The sequence below is a fragment of the Saccopteryx leptura genome, chromosome 4, assembly GCF_036850995.1.
Source record: "Saccopteryx leptura isolate mSacLep1 chromosome 4, mSacLep1_pri_phased_curated, whole genome shotgun sequence".
In the NCBI taxonomy this organism is placed as follows: Eukaryota; Metazoa; Chordata; class Mammalia; order Chiroptera; family Emballonuridae; genus Saccopteryx; species Saccopteryx leptura.
The window spans coordinates 1,875,435-1,894,423 of record NC_089506.1 but is presented as its reverse complement, the minus strand read 5'-3'; the positions used below and the strand labels follow the sequence as shown (position 1 = coordinate 1,894,423).

Below are 18,989 nucleotides of genomic sequence, written 5' to 3'. Positions count from 1 at the left end.
CGTTGTGGCACCTTAGTTGTTCACTGATTGCTTTCTCATATGTGCCCTTACTGGGGGGGGGGGGTGCAGCAAACTGAGTGACCCCTTGCTCAAGCCAGCAACCATGAGGTCATGTCTCTGCTCCCAGGCTCAAACCAGTGATCCTGCGCTCAAGCTGATGGGCCTGTGCTCAAGTCAGATGAGCTCGCACTCAAGCTGGAGACCTCAGGGTTTCAAACCTGGGTCCCTGCATCCCAAACCGATGCTCTATCCACTGTGCAACCACCTGATCAGGCTGATTTTATACAACTTTAAAACTGTTTTCTCTATTTGGTAAAAAAAAAAAAAAAAAGAAAGAAAAAATCGCAGCCCTTCTAAGTCTGGGGTGTTCCGGGGACACTCTGCCCCCGGTTCTAGGACTTTCCTGGTGTCCTGTGTATGAAGAGGTGCTACCTGGTCTGTTGTGAAGGAGGCGGAAGTCAGGAATGACCTGTGCCACCATCTAGATGGCATCACTCCTAATCAATCTTGTGATTAATGTAACAATCCAAATCAATCCTCTTAGGGTCACTGAGATCTCAGCAGTCTGGTGCTGTTCACATGCCAAACAGAAATTTGATGACCTTGTAGATTTAGTGACCACAGTGGGTTTAGGGAGACGCAACGCTCCAACGGGAACAGCACTTGGTATGTTTTAAAATCACCTGTTGAGAGCCCTGGCCGGTTGACTCACTGATAGAGCGTTGGCCTGGCGTGCGGAAGTCCCGGGTTCGATTCCCTGCCAGGGCACACAGGAGAAGCGCCCATCTGCTTCTCCACCCCTCCCCCTCTCCTTCCTCTCTGTCTCTCTCTTCCCCTCCCACAGCCGAGGCTCCATTGGAGCAAAGATGGCCCGGGCGCTGGGGATGGCTCCTTGGCCTCTGCCTCAGGCTCTGGTCACTACAGAGTGACACCCTGGATGGGCAGAGCATTGCCCCCTGGTGGGCATGCCGGGTGGATCCCGGTTGGGTGCATGCAGGAATCTGTCTGACTGCCTCCCCGTTTCCAGCTTCAGAAAAATGCAAAAAAAAAAAAAAAAAAAAATCACCTGTTGAGAAATCATTCTCACTAAAAGGCGGAAATATGAGCTCGTAGAATCCAAAAGTCACCTACTGAGACGTGGAGAGAGTGCTGTCTGTCTGTGTGATTGCGGGTAATGCAACTTTGGGGTGCAGTTGTGGTCACCGAGCTCCTTTAGACGAAGGACGTCCCTGAGCGGTGTTGGGTTGTGAGAGGAAGACCTCGCTCAGCTGCCGGTGGGTTTTCCATCTGCCGTGGAGGCGGCGCCCGGTGAACGGGACAGGAAGGCGTCCCCACGCTGCCAGCCGCCTCCGGTTTCTGTCCCAGCTGCCGGCCCCGCCTCCCGTTAACAGTGTCAGCAGAAAACAGGGGCCAGGGAATTGGACGGCATGGACAGTTTTTCTGGGTACAGTCTAATTAATCAACCGCGACAACCCACGGTTTGCTGTGTACACCGAGCCGAGCGCACACGCGGCCGTGCTGCTGATGGCGGGTCACATCTCGTCTCTGTCCTCCCTCCCTTCATTCCTCTCTGAAAACCAGGTGTGTGCCGGGCACGGGGCTCGGGGAAGGGATGTCTGGAAGCCCCTCTCAGCCACACTGACGCACACCCCTGACGGGGCTCTCTCTCTGTTCCCTGTGCTGCTCATTTATTCTCTGCCGTTTCCTTTGAAAGGTGCTGACTCCAAAAGTACATGTAAAAAACACGGGCTTTTAAAAAGAGTTGACTATTTTGGAAAGCCCTCGATGATTTGGCCAGTTATTTTTAGTGCCAAGAATTAAGTATTGTATCCAGCTCAAAATCTTAATTTGGTAAAATATTATTTTATTTTGTTATCACAAAAACATGGGGGTGGAATATATTTCCAAACAAAATAGATACATTTTATCAGTTAGGAAACTCAGTGTTTCATTTTCTATATATTATTTATATTTTTCTTTTTTTAAATTAATTAATTTTTTTCTTCTTTTCCAAGAGAAAGGAGGGGAGACAGAGCGCCCGAGTCCTGCGTGCGCCCCAACCGGATCCGCCCGGCAACCCCTGTCTGGGGCTGATGCTCTGCCCATCTGGGGCTGCTGCTATTCTAGCACCTGAGGCAGAGGCCATGGAGCTATCCTCAGTGCCTGGGGCCAACTTGTTCATTTGAGCCATGTGAGAGGGGAAGAGACAGAGAGAGGGAGAGAGAGAAGGGGGAGGGGTGGAGAAGCAGGTGGTCACTTCTCCTGTGTGCCCTGGCCGGGACGCGAACCCAGGACATCCACACGCTGGACTGAGGCTCGACCACTGAGTCACCCAGCCAGGGCCTGTGGACACATTTTCGCCTGGCGGATTCTCAGGGAAAGGAGGATGGGAGACAGTATTCATCAATAGTCTGTGAGCTCTTTGGGATGATCCTAAAATGATACTCACATTAAAACTTACTAATCATAGGAAAACTAAGACAGGTGGTTGATATCTTTGTGGCTGAGTTCTAAGTCTTAAGTTTTCAGAAGGTCATAAAATGATAAAACCAGCGGGGGCTCTGACAGTTTTCTGTCCGCTGTGGACAGGATGACAGTGAGCACACAGGCTTTGTCGGGAGCTGAGAGCCAGCTGGTGCTGCGCTGGAGCAGGGAGAGTCTTCATCAGTGAAGATGCTGAATTTAAAAGTGGTGATAGTGTCTCCTATATTTAAAAACTGGAGAAGAAATCTTGTAGATACTTTTAAATAGCATTTCATTTCTTTGACAGGGGGGGAAGGGATATGAAAAGAACTGTCCACTTGGCGTCAGAAATCGTTATGAGAAATAAATTGAACTTTTGTAGTGCTTGTTATAAATGTCTCAGGCGCACACGACTGTTAATAAAAACCGTAACAAATTTATAATGATGTGGCTTTCACCTAAATCTTTCAAAGATTATAGGCCAAATTGAGTCTTTCTAATCTGCAGAAAGAATAGAGTAAGCGTCTGATGAACGATAGAAGGGTGATATTTGTCCGCTCAGCATTCCTCTCCAAACCGAACTGAATCACAAGTAAGTGAGGAAAGGGAAGGAAAGGATGGAGTGACCCCACCTTTGGTGAGACTTGGGGGAGGGGGAGCATCCACAGCCTGAGGAGTGACGTCAGCTGAGTGAGGGTGGACATCGCTGAGGAGGTGTCAGGATGAGAAAGATATCTGTCTCTCTTTCTCCGAAGGTGGTCGTGGACACAGGAGGGGACACCGATGACCGCTGTGTAGCGCAGGGCGGGGTGGACACGTGGGGAGGCCGCTGGACCCCCTACCAGACACGGCAGGGTGGAGGGCGGGATTCTGAGCCGGAAAACACACTCGTGTTGTCTCCTGGGTGGTGGCCCAGAGCGGAGACGGGAGTGGGCGGTCTGGCTCCCGGGGGTTTGGGGACAAACCCGCGTGTGTCACCACACTTTGCAGGGAGACAGTGCGCTCCTGCCGCTCAACACGGACTGACCATGAGCAGCAGAACACCAGTGGTGTGTCTAGCTTCCCGTGGTTCATGGTCGGCTTCAAGGCTGAAGGTTGGTCGGAGTATTTGCTGTAAACAGCAGACCAAGTTTAGGCTCCTTCCACCCTCTGGTTCCCCAGAAGCTGTCTACTTCTTCTAGGACGTGCCTGGTCCAGGAGAAGCTGCCTCGCTGAAGGACCAGCAGGTGAGAGATGGACCCAGGGCCCTGCAGGGCAGACGGAGCCAAGATGCCCGGCTCCAGACAGCGGCCACTGGGCCACTCCCTCCCACGGCCCTCAGAGGCCTCATGCCCACATGAACTTGGATGCTCCCAGAGCCCTGTGTGCTCACTACCATTCCCCCTCGTCCTGAGTGCTCACTACCATTCCCCCTCGTCCCCTGGGCCCACACGCCCACCCCGGAAGGGCCGCAGGCCTTGACCTGCACCGTGCTCTCTCGTCCGTGTCTTCTTGTCTTCATCAGAATCTCGTTGACGGAATAATTACAAACCCGTTTCTCAAGAATCATACACAACGAAAACCAGAGCCTAATGTTTTCCCCTGGGCTTCATAAAAACAGGAGTTTACCAAAGTGTCAACACCACATTCTCAACAGTGTATTCGGGGGACGGGGCGGCACCTTGGGACAACGCGGAACACGTGCCGGTGACGTCACTCTGAAGTGAGTCAGGAAAATACACCAGGGGACGTGAAATGGACCCGATCTGACCCTAGTGACAGACCTGTGTGTTCTAGGAGGGTCAGCTGACTTCACGGACACAGCTTTGTGCTGCTTTCTGTGACTGTTGTGTCTTCTATTTCAATTCTTCTCTCAGCGAGTTGGGGCTGCCTGCTATGACAGCAGGCCAGCGGCGAGGTGACGGAGACAGCAGTGACTTCTCCCAGCTCTGGAGGCTGGAGCCTGGGGTCAGGTGCTGCCTGTCGGGCGCTTGGCGTCCCCGAGCCGTCTCTCTCTGGCTGGTAGACGAGTCCCTGCAGCCGTCTCTCCCTGGCTGGTAGACGAGTCCCCGAGCCGTCTCTCTCTGGCTGGTAGACGAGTCCCTGCAGCCGTCTCTCTCTGGCTGGTAGACGAGTCCCTGCAGCCGTCTCTCCCTGGCTGGTAGACGAGTCCCCGAGCCGTCTCTCTCTGGCTGGTAGACGAGTCCCTGCAGCCGTCTCTCTCTGGCTGGTAGACGAGTCCCTGCAGTCCGTCCTGTCCTGTCGTCCTGTCCTGAAGCACCAGCCCTTGGGAATGAGAGCCCCACCGCGATGCCCTCATTCGCCTCCAATGCTTCCTAAAGGCCCGTCTCCAAACGGACATGCTGGGGGATTGGGGTGTCAGTCTGTTGAAGTCTGAGGAGACGCACTTCTGTCCTGGGCGCTCTGAGTAATTAGTGATGCACCGTTAATCCAATCTCTGCTCCCAGAGAAATGCTTGCTCTGCAAATATCCATGTTGCCAATTTAGGACGGAGCCATATGCTGGCGTAAAATGACAGGACCGTGGAGGATGATGAGCCGGATGGGGAGCTCACGCCGGCTCTGAGGAGGTGACCTGATGGGGGGGGGGGGCCAGCCAAGACTCTTCTCCAGGAGCAATTTGGGACCCGCGCTAATGCACAGATAATTGGATAATCAAGTGCCCAAATGTTGTGCCTAATTGTAGAGCAAAGCTGAAAGAAGAAAAAAAAAAAACAAAACTCTGAGAAAAATGCTTCAGTGACTCATAGCTCAATGCTTATTTCCATCACAAAATGATCCTGACAGAGTAGTCGTGGGGTATTTATCTCCGAGCTGTGGTACACATAGAATATGTATCCTTAGTGAACAGAGGTGTTATTTAGTAGCACTGAGTAGTCGTGGGGTATTTATCTCCGAGCTGTAGTACACATAGAATATGTATCCTTAGTGAACAGGAGGTGTTATTTAGTAGCATTGAGTAGTCGTGGGGTATTTATCTCCGAGCTGTAGTACACATAGAATATGTATCCTTAGTGGACAGGAGGTGTTATTTAGTAGCACTGAGTAGTCGTGGGGTATTTATCTCCGAGCTGTAGTACACATAGAATATGTATCCTTAGTGGACAGGAGGTGTTATTTAGTAGCACTGAGTAGTCGTGGGGTATTTATCTCCGAGCTGTGGTACGCATAGAATATGTATCCTTAGTGAACAGGAGGTGTTATTTAGTAGCACTGAGTAGTCGTGGGGTATTTATCTCCGAGCTGTAGTACACATAGAATATGTATCCTTAGTGAACAGGAGGTGTTATTTAGTAGCACTGAGTAGAGAGATTGGACAGAATTGTGTCTTAGTGATGCAGACATCACATTATTTGTCTCTAAGCAGTCCGAGAGAAAGCCGGCTGTGTATCCCCCTGGAGGAAGGAGCTGAGTTTATGTAGCAGAGCTGACAGGTAAGAGCAGGGGGCGTGCTGTGGAAAAGTGTTAGCTTTTATTTTGATCCAGTTAGTATCTCTTTGTAGGAAAAAGAAAAAGTTGGTAACAGGGCCAGTAATTTGTTAAAGCTGTTTTCTAGTTTCTAAAATTAAAATTGGCTTTTCTTTTTATATCCCCTTTAAATATGGACCTCTTTTTCTCCCTTAGGGCCAACCATCCAAATATAGTTGGAAATCAAGAAAATACAGATAAATTGGAAGTTAACAGAACACGTGTACGTTGCCATCAGGCCAACGAAAGGTGCCTTGCGCCTGCCTGATTTCTATGCAGAATTGAGAAAGGACAGAGAACTCAGGACGTGACCTGGTTCCTGATCCTCTCAGGCCTTCTCTTATTTTTAACCGAGTCATGATTTTTCTACTGATGTGAAAATCATTCTAACAATACTCCTGTTTTGTCTAAATTCATGTTTGAAGATTTCTATTTATTTGACTCCAACTCGTTTCCAGAATAACTTACACATATTTCTGTTTTACATTCTGAAGACTAAACACACACATATACACACACACACACACAAATGCTTAAACACCGTACCAGCCAACAGCGCCAGACACAGTGGAATGATTTTATGTCTGAGAGGTGACTCTGTTTCTACTGGAATGGCACTTTGGGTAGAATTAAACTCGGTCTCTAATCTCGGTCGCCTCTGGTGACAGATGCTGTGGATTGGCTGGGCAAACGTCCCTTCACAAACAGCTGCTCTCTGTCTTTCTCCGCTGGAGGCGGGAGCTCGCACACATCGGCCTGCAGGAGCCTTCCGAGGCCACACTCAGCGCCGGCTCCTTCCTGTCGGAAGCCGTTGGTCTGCATTGCTTTTGTCCGTTTCAGAGAAAGACGGGGTTCCAGGCATCCAACCCGGGGTGGGGTCCAGCGGTGCCCCCAGTTCAGCAGAACCGAGACCTGGTTTTGTGTGGAGTCGGGTGAACCGGCTGTTAAAATGGGGTTTGTCATCAGGGTTCTCTCTAAGCTGGGCGCCTGGGCAGCCGCCCCAAGTGGAAATCACACATTGACATTCCTTACTCTTTTTAACGTTTATCTGCGCAACAGTGTATTCTAAGAGCCCGTGGTCATGTTCATTCGTCCACAGTTGAAAAAAATTGCAAGTGAGGATGCCAATCAAGAAGCAAGATGGAAATATCTTAAATAACAGTGTTATTGTTTTTTGTCAGGTATTATTTAGAATTTTTCATTCATATTTTAAAACTCTTATAATCTAGTTTTGTGTACCTCTTTTATTCTTATTTAAGTATTAAAAGCATGAAACAATAACATGCCTTTCAGCATATTGTTTTTCTTTGCTTAAAATGGTCATCCGGGCAGAGAGCCGGCTGTGAAAGTATTTGGGTCCCGCCCCTGCCTCCGAGCGCTCAGTTCCGGTCAAGCCTGTCCCAGGGGTGTTGGGTCCAGGGCAGCGACCTGGCCTCCGGCCTCTGCAGTTCTCTGTGGCCGTGTGGCACCGGGGAGCAGTTCCGTCCCGTCACCGTGAGGGTGTCCTCGTCGGGGCACCACCTGCGGGGTCAGCAGATGGCATGGAGCCTGCGCCCAGCGCCTGCTCCAGTTTTGCTTCTGTTTCCTTTGCTGATTTGCTCAGGAAAGCAGAGGTGAGCGGGCCCCACAGGTCGAGGGTCCTGACCCCTTCGTGATGCCCTAGGGCGACCTCATTGCTCTGACGTCCCTGCACGCTCAGACGTGAGGTCTCTCCTCCCCAGGAACATAAGTCACCTCTGGGTCCACCTTGGGTCCCCACACTGTGTGCGTTTACCCGGAAACCTTCCAGAAGTTCAGTTCTGAGTCACTTCTGCAAACACTCCAAAAAAAAAGGAACAAAACCTGGACTCGAAAGCGTTGGGTTGCCAATATGAAACCTGCGTTCGAATGTGCTCTTGGTCCCTGCAGAGTACGTGCTGGCCTGGGGAAGGTTTTGGAAGAGGACCCACAGATGCATGTCTGAGAGGCGTGTAGGGAGACCGTCTGTACATTGTTAAATCTCGACTGCCCCCTCCCCGCGTCCGCGCCCCCAGCCCTGCGAAGGGGTCTTTCCATCTGCTCTTCCTCTCTCCCCACAGGGCGCGGCACAGCAGCCCTGCACGCTGCTGGCTGGCACCCCTCTTCCTCTCCACGCGGCCTCCTCCGGGGTCTCCCACCACTCGCGTCCCCAGCCCTGCGAAGGGGTCTTTCCATCTGCTCTTCCTGTCCGGGGGGTGCCTTCTCCCCACAGGGCACAGCACCACAGCCCTGCATGCTGCTGGCTGGCACCCCCCTTCCTCTCCACACGGCCTCCTCTGGGGTCTCCCACCACTCGCGTCCCCAGCCAGCTTCATCCTCCGCCGGGCATTCGTGGTGTGTTTCCTCCTCCCGTTACCAAACCCCCGGCGTCCATGCTCAGGGTCCCTTGTTCATGGAGAAGACGTGGTTGTCGAAGGTGACTTGACAGTGAGCAGAGGAGACGGGATTCACACCCAGAGCTCTGTCTCTTGGGAGGGAGGCTAAGCCGTGGCTTGTATACACTACCGGGGCCATCACACATTGAGTTCTTCTTTGCACTTGGCTACACGTCTCCACCTGGGCTCCTGTCGAGTTCACCCTGTTTACGGCTGAGTCCGCAGAATTCTGTGCTACCTGTTAACATTGAGCAAGAGGAGCCTGCAGTCAGAACTTCCCGGATATTGAAATCCTGTCCCATCAAGGACTCCCTCCATGATTCTGTTGCCCTTGAACCTCCTTCTGTTGGCTTCAGGTGACTTATCTTTATCAGGAATTACATACATTTCAAATATTTTATTATTTCCCTCCAAATAAAGTACCCCCCCATGAGTACATGGATTTTGTCTTCCTGATCCACTAACCTCATTCCTTAGAATTTAGGGCAGACCCAGAGCTGGCCTCCCCAGTGTGTTTTCCACGAACACATCGTCGTCTGCTTTGGTGCAGTCATTCCGTGTAGTTGACACTGAAGACAGAGCTTCCGTGGGGCTCTCCTGTCTAGTTGGTGCATCTGTGCCCACTTTTCATGACCGTCCTGTTTTAGAGAAGAGGTTTGATTCTGCCGGTTCTCCTTTACCTGCAGGCCATAGATACATTCCTTTGCTCCGTCAACGAGTTTTCACACGAAAGGGAGGAATGTTTTGAAGCACGTGGGGGTGGAAATACTCGCTGGCTTGGACTCCTGCGCTAGGAACCCTGTGGGTTGTGTGCTAGGAACCCTGTGGGTTATGCGCTAGGAACCCTGTGGGTTATGCGTTAGGAACCCTGTGGGTTATGCGTTAGGAACCCTGTGGGTTATGCGTTAGGAACCCTGTGGGTTGTGCGTTAGGAATAGAGTGGGTTATGCGTTAGGAACCGCGTGGGTTATGCGCTAGGAACCCTGTGGGTTATGTGTTAGGAACCACATGGGTTATGCGTTAGGAACCCTGTGGGTTATGTGTTAGGAACCACATGGGTTATGTGTTAGGAACCCTGTGGGTTATGCGTTAGGAACCCTGTGGGTTATGTGCTAGGAACAGAGTGGGTTATGCGCTAGGAACAGAGTGGGTTATGCGTTAGGAACTGCGCGGGTTATGCGTTAGGAACCCTGTGGGTTATGCGCTAGGAACCCTGTGGGTTATGCGCTAGGAACCCTGTGGGTTATGCATTAGGAACCCTGTGGGTTATGCGTTAGGAACCGCGTGGGTTATGCGCTAGGAACCGCGTGGGTTATGCGCTGGGAATAGCGTGGGTTATGCGTTGGGAACAGAGTGGGTTATGCGTTAGGAACCGCGCGGGTTATGCGTTAGGAACCGCGCGGGTTATGCGCTAGGAACAGCGTGGGTTATGCGTTAGGAACAGAGTGGGTTATGCGTTAGGAACCCTGTGGGTTATGCGTTAGGAACCGCGTGGGTTATGCACTAGGAATAGCGTGGGTTATGTGTTAGGAACCCTGTGGGTTATGTGTTAGGAACAGAGTGGGTTATGCATTAGGAACCCTGTGGGTTATGCTGCAGGACCAGTGTTGAGCCCTGAGTGTGGGTGGCATGCAGGACGCACCTGGGCCAGGAAGACGCATCTGTTTATGGAAACATCTGTATCAGCACATCTGGGTCACCACGTGGATGTCTTCAAAGACGATAAATTAGATACCTTTTCTCAAGTTTAATGATGTTCTTTCTTTGGCATCTGTGATTGTGTCGGATGAAGTGCGTCCTCTTTATTCCAGCTGTTGACGAGAATGAGGTGGAGCCCAGCGGTCATAACACCATGTCTGTGCTCTAAGTTGTTAAACGCTGTTCACTGCGTGTCTGTCATGGTCTGTCTGTTCTGTTTCAGAGATGGAGAAGGGTGGCTGTGGGGACCCTGGCGTCCCAGCCTACGGGCGGCGGACGGGCAGCAGCTTCCTCCACGGGGACACGCTCACCTTTGAGTGCCAGGCCGCCTTCGAGCTGGTGGGCGAGAGGGTCATCACCTGTCAGCGCAACAACCAGTGGTCAGGCAACAAGCCCAGCTGCGTGTGTGAGTGTTGTCCCCTGACGGCCACTGTCCAGCCCGGCCCGGCCAGGGCGGCGCACAGGAGGCAGCCGGGCGCGTGGAGAGAGGGCCGCTCTCAGAGACACGGGGGGGGGGGGGGGCTTCCATGGTGGGAACACACGTGGCCCAGTTCCCAGCTCCGTCACTGGCTCAGCTGGTCACCGATGCTGTCACGTGTGCTGAGCGGTTTCTCCCGGAGAGACCACATGTGCAGCACTGTGTCCACCGGGAGCATCCGAGAGGGACCGTGGGAAGCACCGTGGGCCCGTGGGGGTCCTGGTGACTTTGTGACGTGGGGTGATGTGGGCAGGAAACATGAGGGGCGGGGTCCCATTTGGACAACAGCCTGCTCCCTCGTGAGGGGTGCAGCAACACCTAGAAAAGGGGAACTTCATGCCCGTTTTAAAATAGGGTTTTTGTTGTTACTAAATAGGGCCATGGCCAGAAAATGGCTATGAACTTATGTGGAGGAAAAACAAAACATTCCATAGAAATATGTCCAACAGGTGTTCCTCAAAAAAAGAAAACAAACACAAATGTGTATAGAGAGATTTCTAAGTACACATTCTTAAAAGTAAATTTTTCAAGAGATTGTTACGATATCCACCTAGAACGTGGTCTGATTTTCCAAGATATTATTTACTAGTTATTGCCCTGTAACTAATAAGATGAATAACTTGAAAAATACACACCTAAAATATAAAGTGACAAGTTATCATGGAATACTTCCTAGAACCACTGTCATTTTCTGAAATTCTCCCCGGGACACAAGACACACCTGGTCCTATTAGCGTTTGCTCTTCTGAAGGTGGACACTTAAACTGGAAACATTAACATTTGCTACAGCTGGACAGATGGGTTGGGCTCCAGCCCGGGCTTGATTATGTGGGAGCTACACACGATCCAATATTCTCCTTACAGTCTGGGGAGGAGAAACTGTGACGGTCCAGAAGTAGTGATTTAAAATAGCGGGAGAACCCTAGTGTGGGGCAGGAACGGGCCGCCACCCCGGTCCCCACTGTCGGCTGCAGGTCCCTGGTCCCTGGCTCTGTGCCCCGTGGGCTGCAGGTCCCTGGTCCCTGGCTCTGTGCCCCGTGGGCTGCAGGTCCCTGGTCCCTGGCTCTGTGCCCCGTGGGCTGAGAGTCTCCCGGTCCCTGGCTCTGTGCCCCGTGGGCTGCGGGTCCCTGGTCCCTGGCTCTGTGCCCCGTGGGCTGAGAGTCTCCCGGTCCCTGGCTCTGTGCCCCGTGGGTTGAGAGTCTCCCGGTCCCTGGCTCTGTGCCCCGTGGGCTGCAGGTCCCTGGTCCCTGGCTCTGTGCCCCGTGGGCTGAGAGTCTCCCGGTCCCTGGCTCTGTGCCCCGTGGGCTGCAGGTCCCTGGTCCCTGGCTCTGTGCCCCGTGGGCTGCAGGTCCCTGGTCCCTGGCTCTGTGCCCCGTGGGCTGAGAGTCTCCCGGTCCCTGGCTCTGTGCCCCGTGGGCTGCAGGTCCCCGGTCCCTGGCTCTGTGCCCCGTGGGCTGAGAGTCTCCCGGTCCCTGGCTCTGTGCCCCGTGGGCTGAGAGTCTCCCGGTCCCTGGCTCTGTGCCCCGTGGGCTGCAGGTCCCCGGTCCCTGGCTCTGTGCCCCGTGGGCTGAGAGTCTCCCGGTCCCTGGCTCTGTGCCCCGTGGGCTGCAGGTCCCTGGTCCCTGGCTCTGTGCCCCGTGGGCTGCGGGTCCCCGGTCCCTGGCTCTGTGCCCCGTGGGCTGCAGGTCCCTGGTCCCTGGCTCTGTGCCCCGTGGGCTGCAGGTCCTGGTCCCTGGCTCTGTGCCCCGTGGGCTGCGGGTCCCCGGTCCCTGGCTCTGTGCCCCGTGGGCTGAAAGCCTCCCGGTCCCTGGCTCTGTGCCCCGTGGGCTGAAAGCCTCCCTGTGTCTCCACAGTCTCGTGTTTCTTCAACTTTACCGCGTCCTCGGGGATCATCCTGTCCCCGAATTACCCCGAGGAGTACGGGAACAACATGAACTGCGTGTGGTTGATCATAGCGGACCCGGGGACCAGGGTCCACCTCATCTTCAACGACTTCGACGTGGAGCCTCAGTTCGATTTCCTGGCGGTCAAGGATGACGGCATGTCCGACATGACTGTCCTGGGGACCTTCTCCGGCAACGAGGTGCCCTCCCAGCTGGCCAGCAGCGGGCACATTGTCCGCCTGGAGTTCCAGTCCGACCACTCCACCACCGGCCGAGGCTTCAACATCACGTACACCAGTGAGTGTGCCGGCACCAGGACCAGCACCGGCACCGGCACCGCCCCGCCCGCCCGTCCTGACACGGCAGGAATTCAGTGTCAGGGCTGGTACTTCAGAGGTTTCATAACCCTAAGTAACAGAGTGAGACCAGGAAAAGTATATCTCATTATCCTGATAACCTGAAAAATACACCACTCTGTTTAGGTTCGTGTCTGGGTCACCCTGCAGTAAGGTCTGACTCTCCTACATGCCTTTTCTCCTTCTGGTTTTATTTCCCTCCCTCCCTCCCTTCTTCTTCACTCCTTCCTTCCCTCCCTTTGTTACTTTTATTCATCTACATATACATCTATGCATCTACATTCTTCAAAAAGAATTAATAAGAATAACAGGAACAGGGATGGAGAGGTTGGGGCCAGGAGCCCTGCATTAGAACACCAGCACACACATGCACTCAGTGAATTTTGATACAACACCTAACTTTACCTCTGATTTCTCATTTGCAAAACGGATTATATTTTTAAAAAAAATCTATTTCAGTGCTTTGTCGAGGGAACAGAGTTGGATGGCAATGTGAAATCGAAGTTAACGTGTCCTGAGTGCCCACTTCTCTTAGGCACTGTGCCAGTAATGATTACTTCCCTCGTGACGGTGACTCCAGGGCGGAGACTTGACGCCCTCGTGCTGGACGTAAGGGTGGCCAGGCTCCAAGGGTCCGAGTGACCTGCCTCCTGGGCAGGCAGCAAACACCACCAGAGCCAGGATTCTAACCAAACAAACACCAGAGCCAGGATCCTAACCAAACACCAGAGCCAGGATTCTAACCAAACACCAAACACCAGAGCCAGGATCCTAACCAAACACCAGAGCCAGGATTCTAACCAAACACCAAACACCAGAGCCAGGATTCTAACCAAACACCAGAGCCAGGATTCTAACCAAACACCAGAGCCAGGATTCTAACCAAACACCAAACACCAGAGCCAGGATTCTAACCAAACACCAGAGCCAGGATCCTAACCAAACACCAGAGCCAGGATCCTAACCAAACACCAAACACCAGAGCCAGGATCCTAACCAAACACCAGAGCCAGGATCCTAACCAAACACCAGAGCCAGGATTCTAACCAAACACCAAACACCAGAGCCAGGATCCTAACCAAACACCAAACACCAGAGCCAGGATTCTAACCAAACACCAAACACCAGAGCCAGGACTCTAACCAAACACCAGAGCCAGGATTCTAACCAAACACCAAACACCAGAGCCAGGACTCTAACCAAACACCAAACACCAGAGCCAGGATCCTAACCAAACACCAGAGCCAGGATTCTAACCAAACACCAAACACCAGAGCCAGGATCCTAACCAAACACCAGAGCCAGGATCCTAACCAAACACCAAACACCAGAGCCAGGATCCTAACCAAACACCAAACACCAGAGCCAGGATCCTAACCAAACACCAGAGCCAGGATCCTAACCAAACACCAAACACCAGAGCCAGGATTCTAACCAAACACCAAACACCAGAGCCAGGATTCTAACCAAACACCAAACACCAGAGCCAGGATTCTAACCAAACACCAAACACCAGAGCCAGGATTCTAACCAAACACCAAACACCAGAGCCAGGATCCTAACCAAACACCAAACACCAGAGCCAGGATCCTAACCAAACACCAAACACCAGAGCCAGGATCCTAACCAAACACCAGAGCCAGGATCCTAACCAAACACCAAACACCAGAGCCAGGACTCTAACCAAACACCAAACACCAGAGCCAGGATTCTAACCAAACAAACACCAGAGCCAGGACTCTAACCAAACACCAGGATCCTAACCAAACACCAGAGCCAGGATTCTAACCAAACACCAAACACCAGAGCCAGGATTCTAACCAAACACCAAACACCAGAGCCAGGATTCTAACCAAACACCAAACACCAAACACCAGAGCCAGGATTCTAACCAAACACCAAACACCAGAGCCAGGATTCTAACCAAACACCAAACACCAGAGCCAGGATTCTAACCAAACACCAAACACCAGAGCCAGGATTCTAACCAAACAAACACCAGAGCCAGGACTCTAACCAAACACCAGGATCCTAACCAAACACCAGAGCCAGGATTCTAACCAAACACCAAACACCAGAGCCAGGATTCTAACCAAACACCAGAGCCAGGACTCTAACCAAACACCAGAGCCAGGATTCTAACCAAACACCAAACACCAGAGCCAGGATTCTAACCAAACACCAAACACCAGAGCCAGGATTCTAACCAAACACCAAACACCAGAGCCAGGATCCTAACCAAACACCAGAGCCAGGATTCTAACCAAACACCAAACACCAGAGCCAGGATCCTAACCAAACACCAGAGCCAGGATCCTAACCAAACACCAAACACCAGAGCCAGGATTCTAACCAAACACCAAACACCAGAGCCAGGACTCTAACCAAACACCAGAGCCAGGATTCTAACCAAACACCAAACACCAGAGCCAGGACTCTAACCAAACACCAAACACCAGAGCCAGGATCCTAACCAAACACCAGAGCCAGGATTCTAACCAAACACCAAACACCAGAGCCAGGATCCTAACCAAACACCAGAGCCAGGATCCTAACCAAACACCAGAGCCAGGATTCTAACCAAACACCAAACACCAGAGCCAGGATTCTAACCAAACACCAAACACCAGAGCCAGGACTCTAACCAAACACCAAACACCAGAGCCAGGATCCTAACCAAACACCAAACACCAGAGCCAGGATTCTAACCAAACACCAGAGCCAGGATCCTAACCAAACACCAAACACCAGAGCCAGGATTCTAACCAAACACCAGAGCCAGGATTCTAACCAAACACCAAACACCAGAGCCAGGATTCTAACCAAACACCAAACACCAGAGCCAGGATCCTAACCAAACACCAAACACCAGAGCCAGGATTCTAACCAAACACCAAACACCAGAGCCAGGATCCTAACCAAACACCAAACACCAGAGCCAGGATCCTAACCAAACACCAGAGCCAGGATTCTAACCAAACACCAAACACCAGAGCCAGGACTCTAACCAAACACCAGAGCCAGGATTCTAACCAAACACCAAACACCAGAGCCAGGACTCTAACCAAACACCAAACACCAGAGCCAGGATCCTAACCAAACACCAGAGCCAGGATCCTAACCAAACACCAAACACCAGAGCCAGGACTCTAACCAAACACCAAACACCAGAGCCAGGATCCTAACCAAACACCAGAGCCAGGATCCTAACCAAACACCAAACACCAGAGCCAGGACTCTAACCAAACACCAGAGCCAGGATTCTAACCAAACACCAAACACCAGAGCCAGGACTCTAACCAAACACCAAACACCAGAGCCAGGATTCTAACCAAACACCAGAGCCAGGATTCTAACCAAACACCAAACACCAGAGCCAGGATTCTAACCAAACACCAGAGCCAGGATTCTAACCAAACACCAAACACCAGAGCCAGGATCCTAACCAAACACCAAACACCAGAGCCAGGATTCTAACCAAACACCAAACACCAGAGCCAGGATCCTAACCAAACACCAAACACCAGAGCCAGGATCCTAACCAAACACCAGAGCCAGGATCCTAACCAAACACCAAACACCAGAGCCAGGACTCTAACCAAACACCAGAGCCAGGATTCTAACCAAACACCAAACACCAGAGCCAGGATCCTAACCAAACACCAAACACCAGAGCCAGGATTCTAACCAAACACCAGAGCCAGGATTCTAACCAAACACCAAACACCAGAGCCAGGATCCTAACCAAACACCAAACACCAGAGCCAGGATCCTAACCAAACACCAAACACCAGAGCCAGGATCCTAACCAAACACCAAACACCAGAGCCAGGATTCTAACCAAACACTAAACACCAGAGCCAGGATTCTAACCAAACACCAGAGCCAGGATTCTAACCAAACACCAAACACCAGAGCCAGGATCCTAACCAAACACCAGAGCCAGGATTCTAACCAAACACCAAACACCAGAGCCAGGATTCTAACCAAACACCAAACACCAGAGCCAGGATCCTAACCAAACACCAAACACCAGAGCCAGGATTCTAACCAAACACCAAACACCAGAGCCAGGATCCTAACCAAACACCAAACACCAGAGCCAGGATCCTAACCAAACACCAAACACCAGAGCCAGGATTCTAACCAAACACCAAACACCAGAGCCAGGATCCTAACCAAACACCAGAGCCAGGATCCTAACCAAACACCAGAGCCAGGATTCTAACCAAACACCAAACACCAGAGCCAGGATTCTAACCAAACACCAAACACCAGAGCCAGGATTCTAACCAAACACCAAACACCAGAGCCAGGATCCTAACCAAACACCAAACACCAGAGCCAGGATCCTAACCAAACACCAAACACCAGAGCCAGGATTCTAACCAAACACCAAACACCAGAGCCAGGATCCTAACCAAACACCAAACACCAGAGCCAGGATTCTAACCAAACACCAAACACCAAACACCAGAGCCAGGATCCTAACCAAACACCAAACACCAGAGCCAGGATCCTAACCAAACACCAGAGCCAGGATCCTAACCAAACACCAAACACCAGAGCCAGGATTCTAACCAAACACCAAACACCAGAGCCAGGATCCTAACCAAACACCAAACACCAGAGCCAGGATTCTAACCAAACACCAAACACCAGAGCCAGGATCCTAACCAAACACCAGAGCCAGGATTCTAACCAAACACCAAACACCAGAGCCAGGATCCTAACCAAACACCAGAGCCAGGATCCTAACCAAACACCAAACACCAGAGCCAGGATTCTAACCAAACACCAGAGCCAGGATTCTAACCAAACACCAAACACCAGAGCCAGGATTCTAGCCAAGACACGTGGGGCCCCGTCCTCACCCCCTACGGTCTCCTGTGTTTCTGAGTGGGGGGGGAGAGTGCTGTCCAGCGGCGAGAGGCTCGGGACAGGGGTCCTGTGCGTGTGGCCACGTCCTGTTTCTCTGATGTGTGTATCTCTGTGGAGAGTAACTGCCGTCCAGGTGGGCTCTGTCCGCTCCGTCCCGCACACCGGCGGCATCTGAGTGCGTTTTCTCTCCCCTGCAGCCTTCGGTCAGAACGAGTGCCACGACCCCGGCATCCCCATCAACGGGCGGCGCTTCGGGGACCGGTTTCTGCTGGGGAGCTCGGTGTCCTTCCACTGTGACGACGGCTTCGTCAAGACGCAGGGCTCCGAGTCCATCACGTGCTCCCTGCAGGACGGGAACGTGGTCTGGAGCGCCGCCGTGCCCCGCTGTGAAGGTGCGTCCACGCCGGGCCGGCCACTCACCTTCCTCTGCAGGTCCACCCGGCTTCTGCAGACGACCAGGGCGGTGGTGTCCGGAGGCGGCCGCGGCCAAGCACACAGGGGGGCGGGAACACGGAGCCACGCAGTGTCCCCCAGCCCTGCGGGAGGGCGGGCGGCTGTGACCCTCCAGCCACGCAGTGTCCCCCAGCCCTGCGGGAGGGCGGGCGGCTGTGACCCTCCAGCCACGCAGTGTCCCCAGCCCTGCGGGAGGGCAGGGGGCTGTGACCCTCCAGCCACGCAGTGTCCCCAGCCCTGCGGGAGGGCAGGGGGCTGTGACCCTCCAGCCACGCAGTGTCCCCCAGCCCTGCGGGAGGGCGGGCGGGTGGCTGTGGTCCTCCGGGTGGGAGGGGCGCACCCGGCCTCGCCCTCAGCACTGGCTAGAGACCCTCGCAGTGGCTTTCTCCATGTGAGAATGTATCTCTGCCCACATGCCCCCTCTGTAAGGACGCCATCATAGCAGAGGAAGACCCACTCCCACGTCCTCTCTTAACTGGTTCCATCCGCAGTGACCTTACTTCCAAGTTCGGGCACTCTGAGGTTTGGGATGAGAAATTCAAAATACGAAATTTGGTGACAGGGTGGGAGGGGGTGCATCATTCAACCCAGAGGAACAAGTTTTCAGTTAACTGTTTTCTTGCCCCTAATAGAGTTGACATAAATACTACTTACTGTATTTTTTGCTCCATAAGACACACCTAGGGTGTTAAGGAGGAAAATAAGAAAAAAAAATTCTGAACCAAATGGTATGTTAAAATATTTAATAAAATATCATATTTTTCTCTCCATAAGATGCACAGGCGTTTTTCTCCTCTACGTTTGGGGGGGGGAAGTGCATCTTATGGAGCGATAAATATGGCAATTTTCTTCTTGACGTTTCGGCTCCAGTTACTTTGTTAAAAAACAGGAGGAGGATGCTACCTCCAATGTCTGCT

At 52.5% G+C, this 18,989-nt stretch overlaps 1 protein-coding gene across 1 annotated transcript in view; it reads left to right on the top strand.

Annotated features, from left to right (window-relative positions):
- Positions 1-18,989, top strand: part of CSMD1 (CUB and Sushi multiple domains 1) — a 1,728,861-nt gene that overhangs the window by 1,342,650 nt on the left and 367,222 nt on the right. Inside the window, exons 13-15 of the mRNA XM_066382147.1 lie at positions 10,245-10,427; positions 12,353-12,679; positions 17,817-18,011. Of these exons, the coding sequence (XP_066238244.1) occupies positions 10,245-10,427; positions 12,353-12,679; positions 17,817-18,011 (705 nt within the window). The remainder of the gene's footprint in view (positions 1-10,244; positions 10,428-12,352; positions 12,680-17,816; positions 18,012-18,989) is intronic.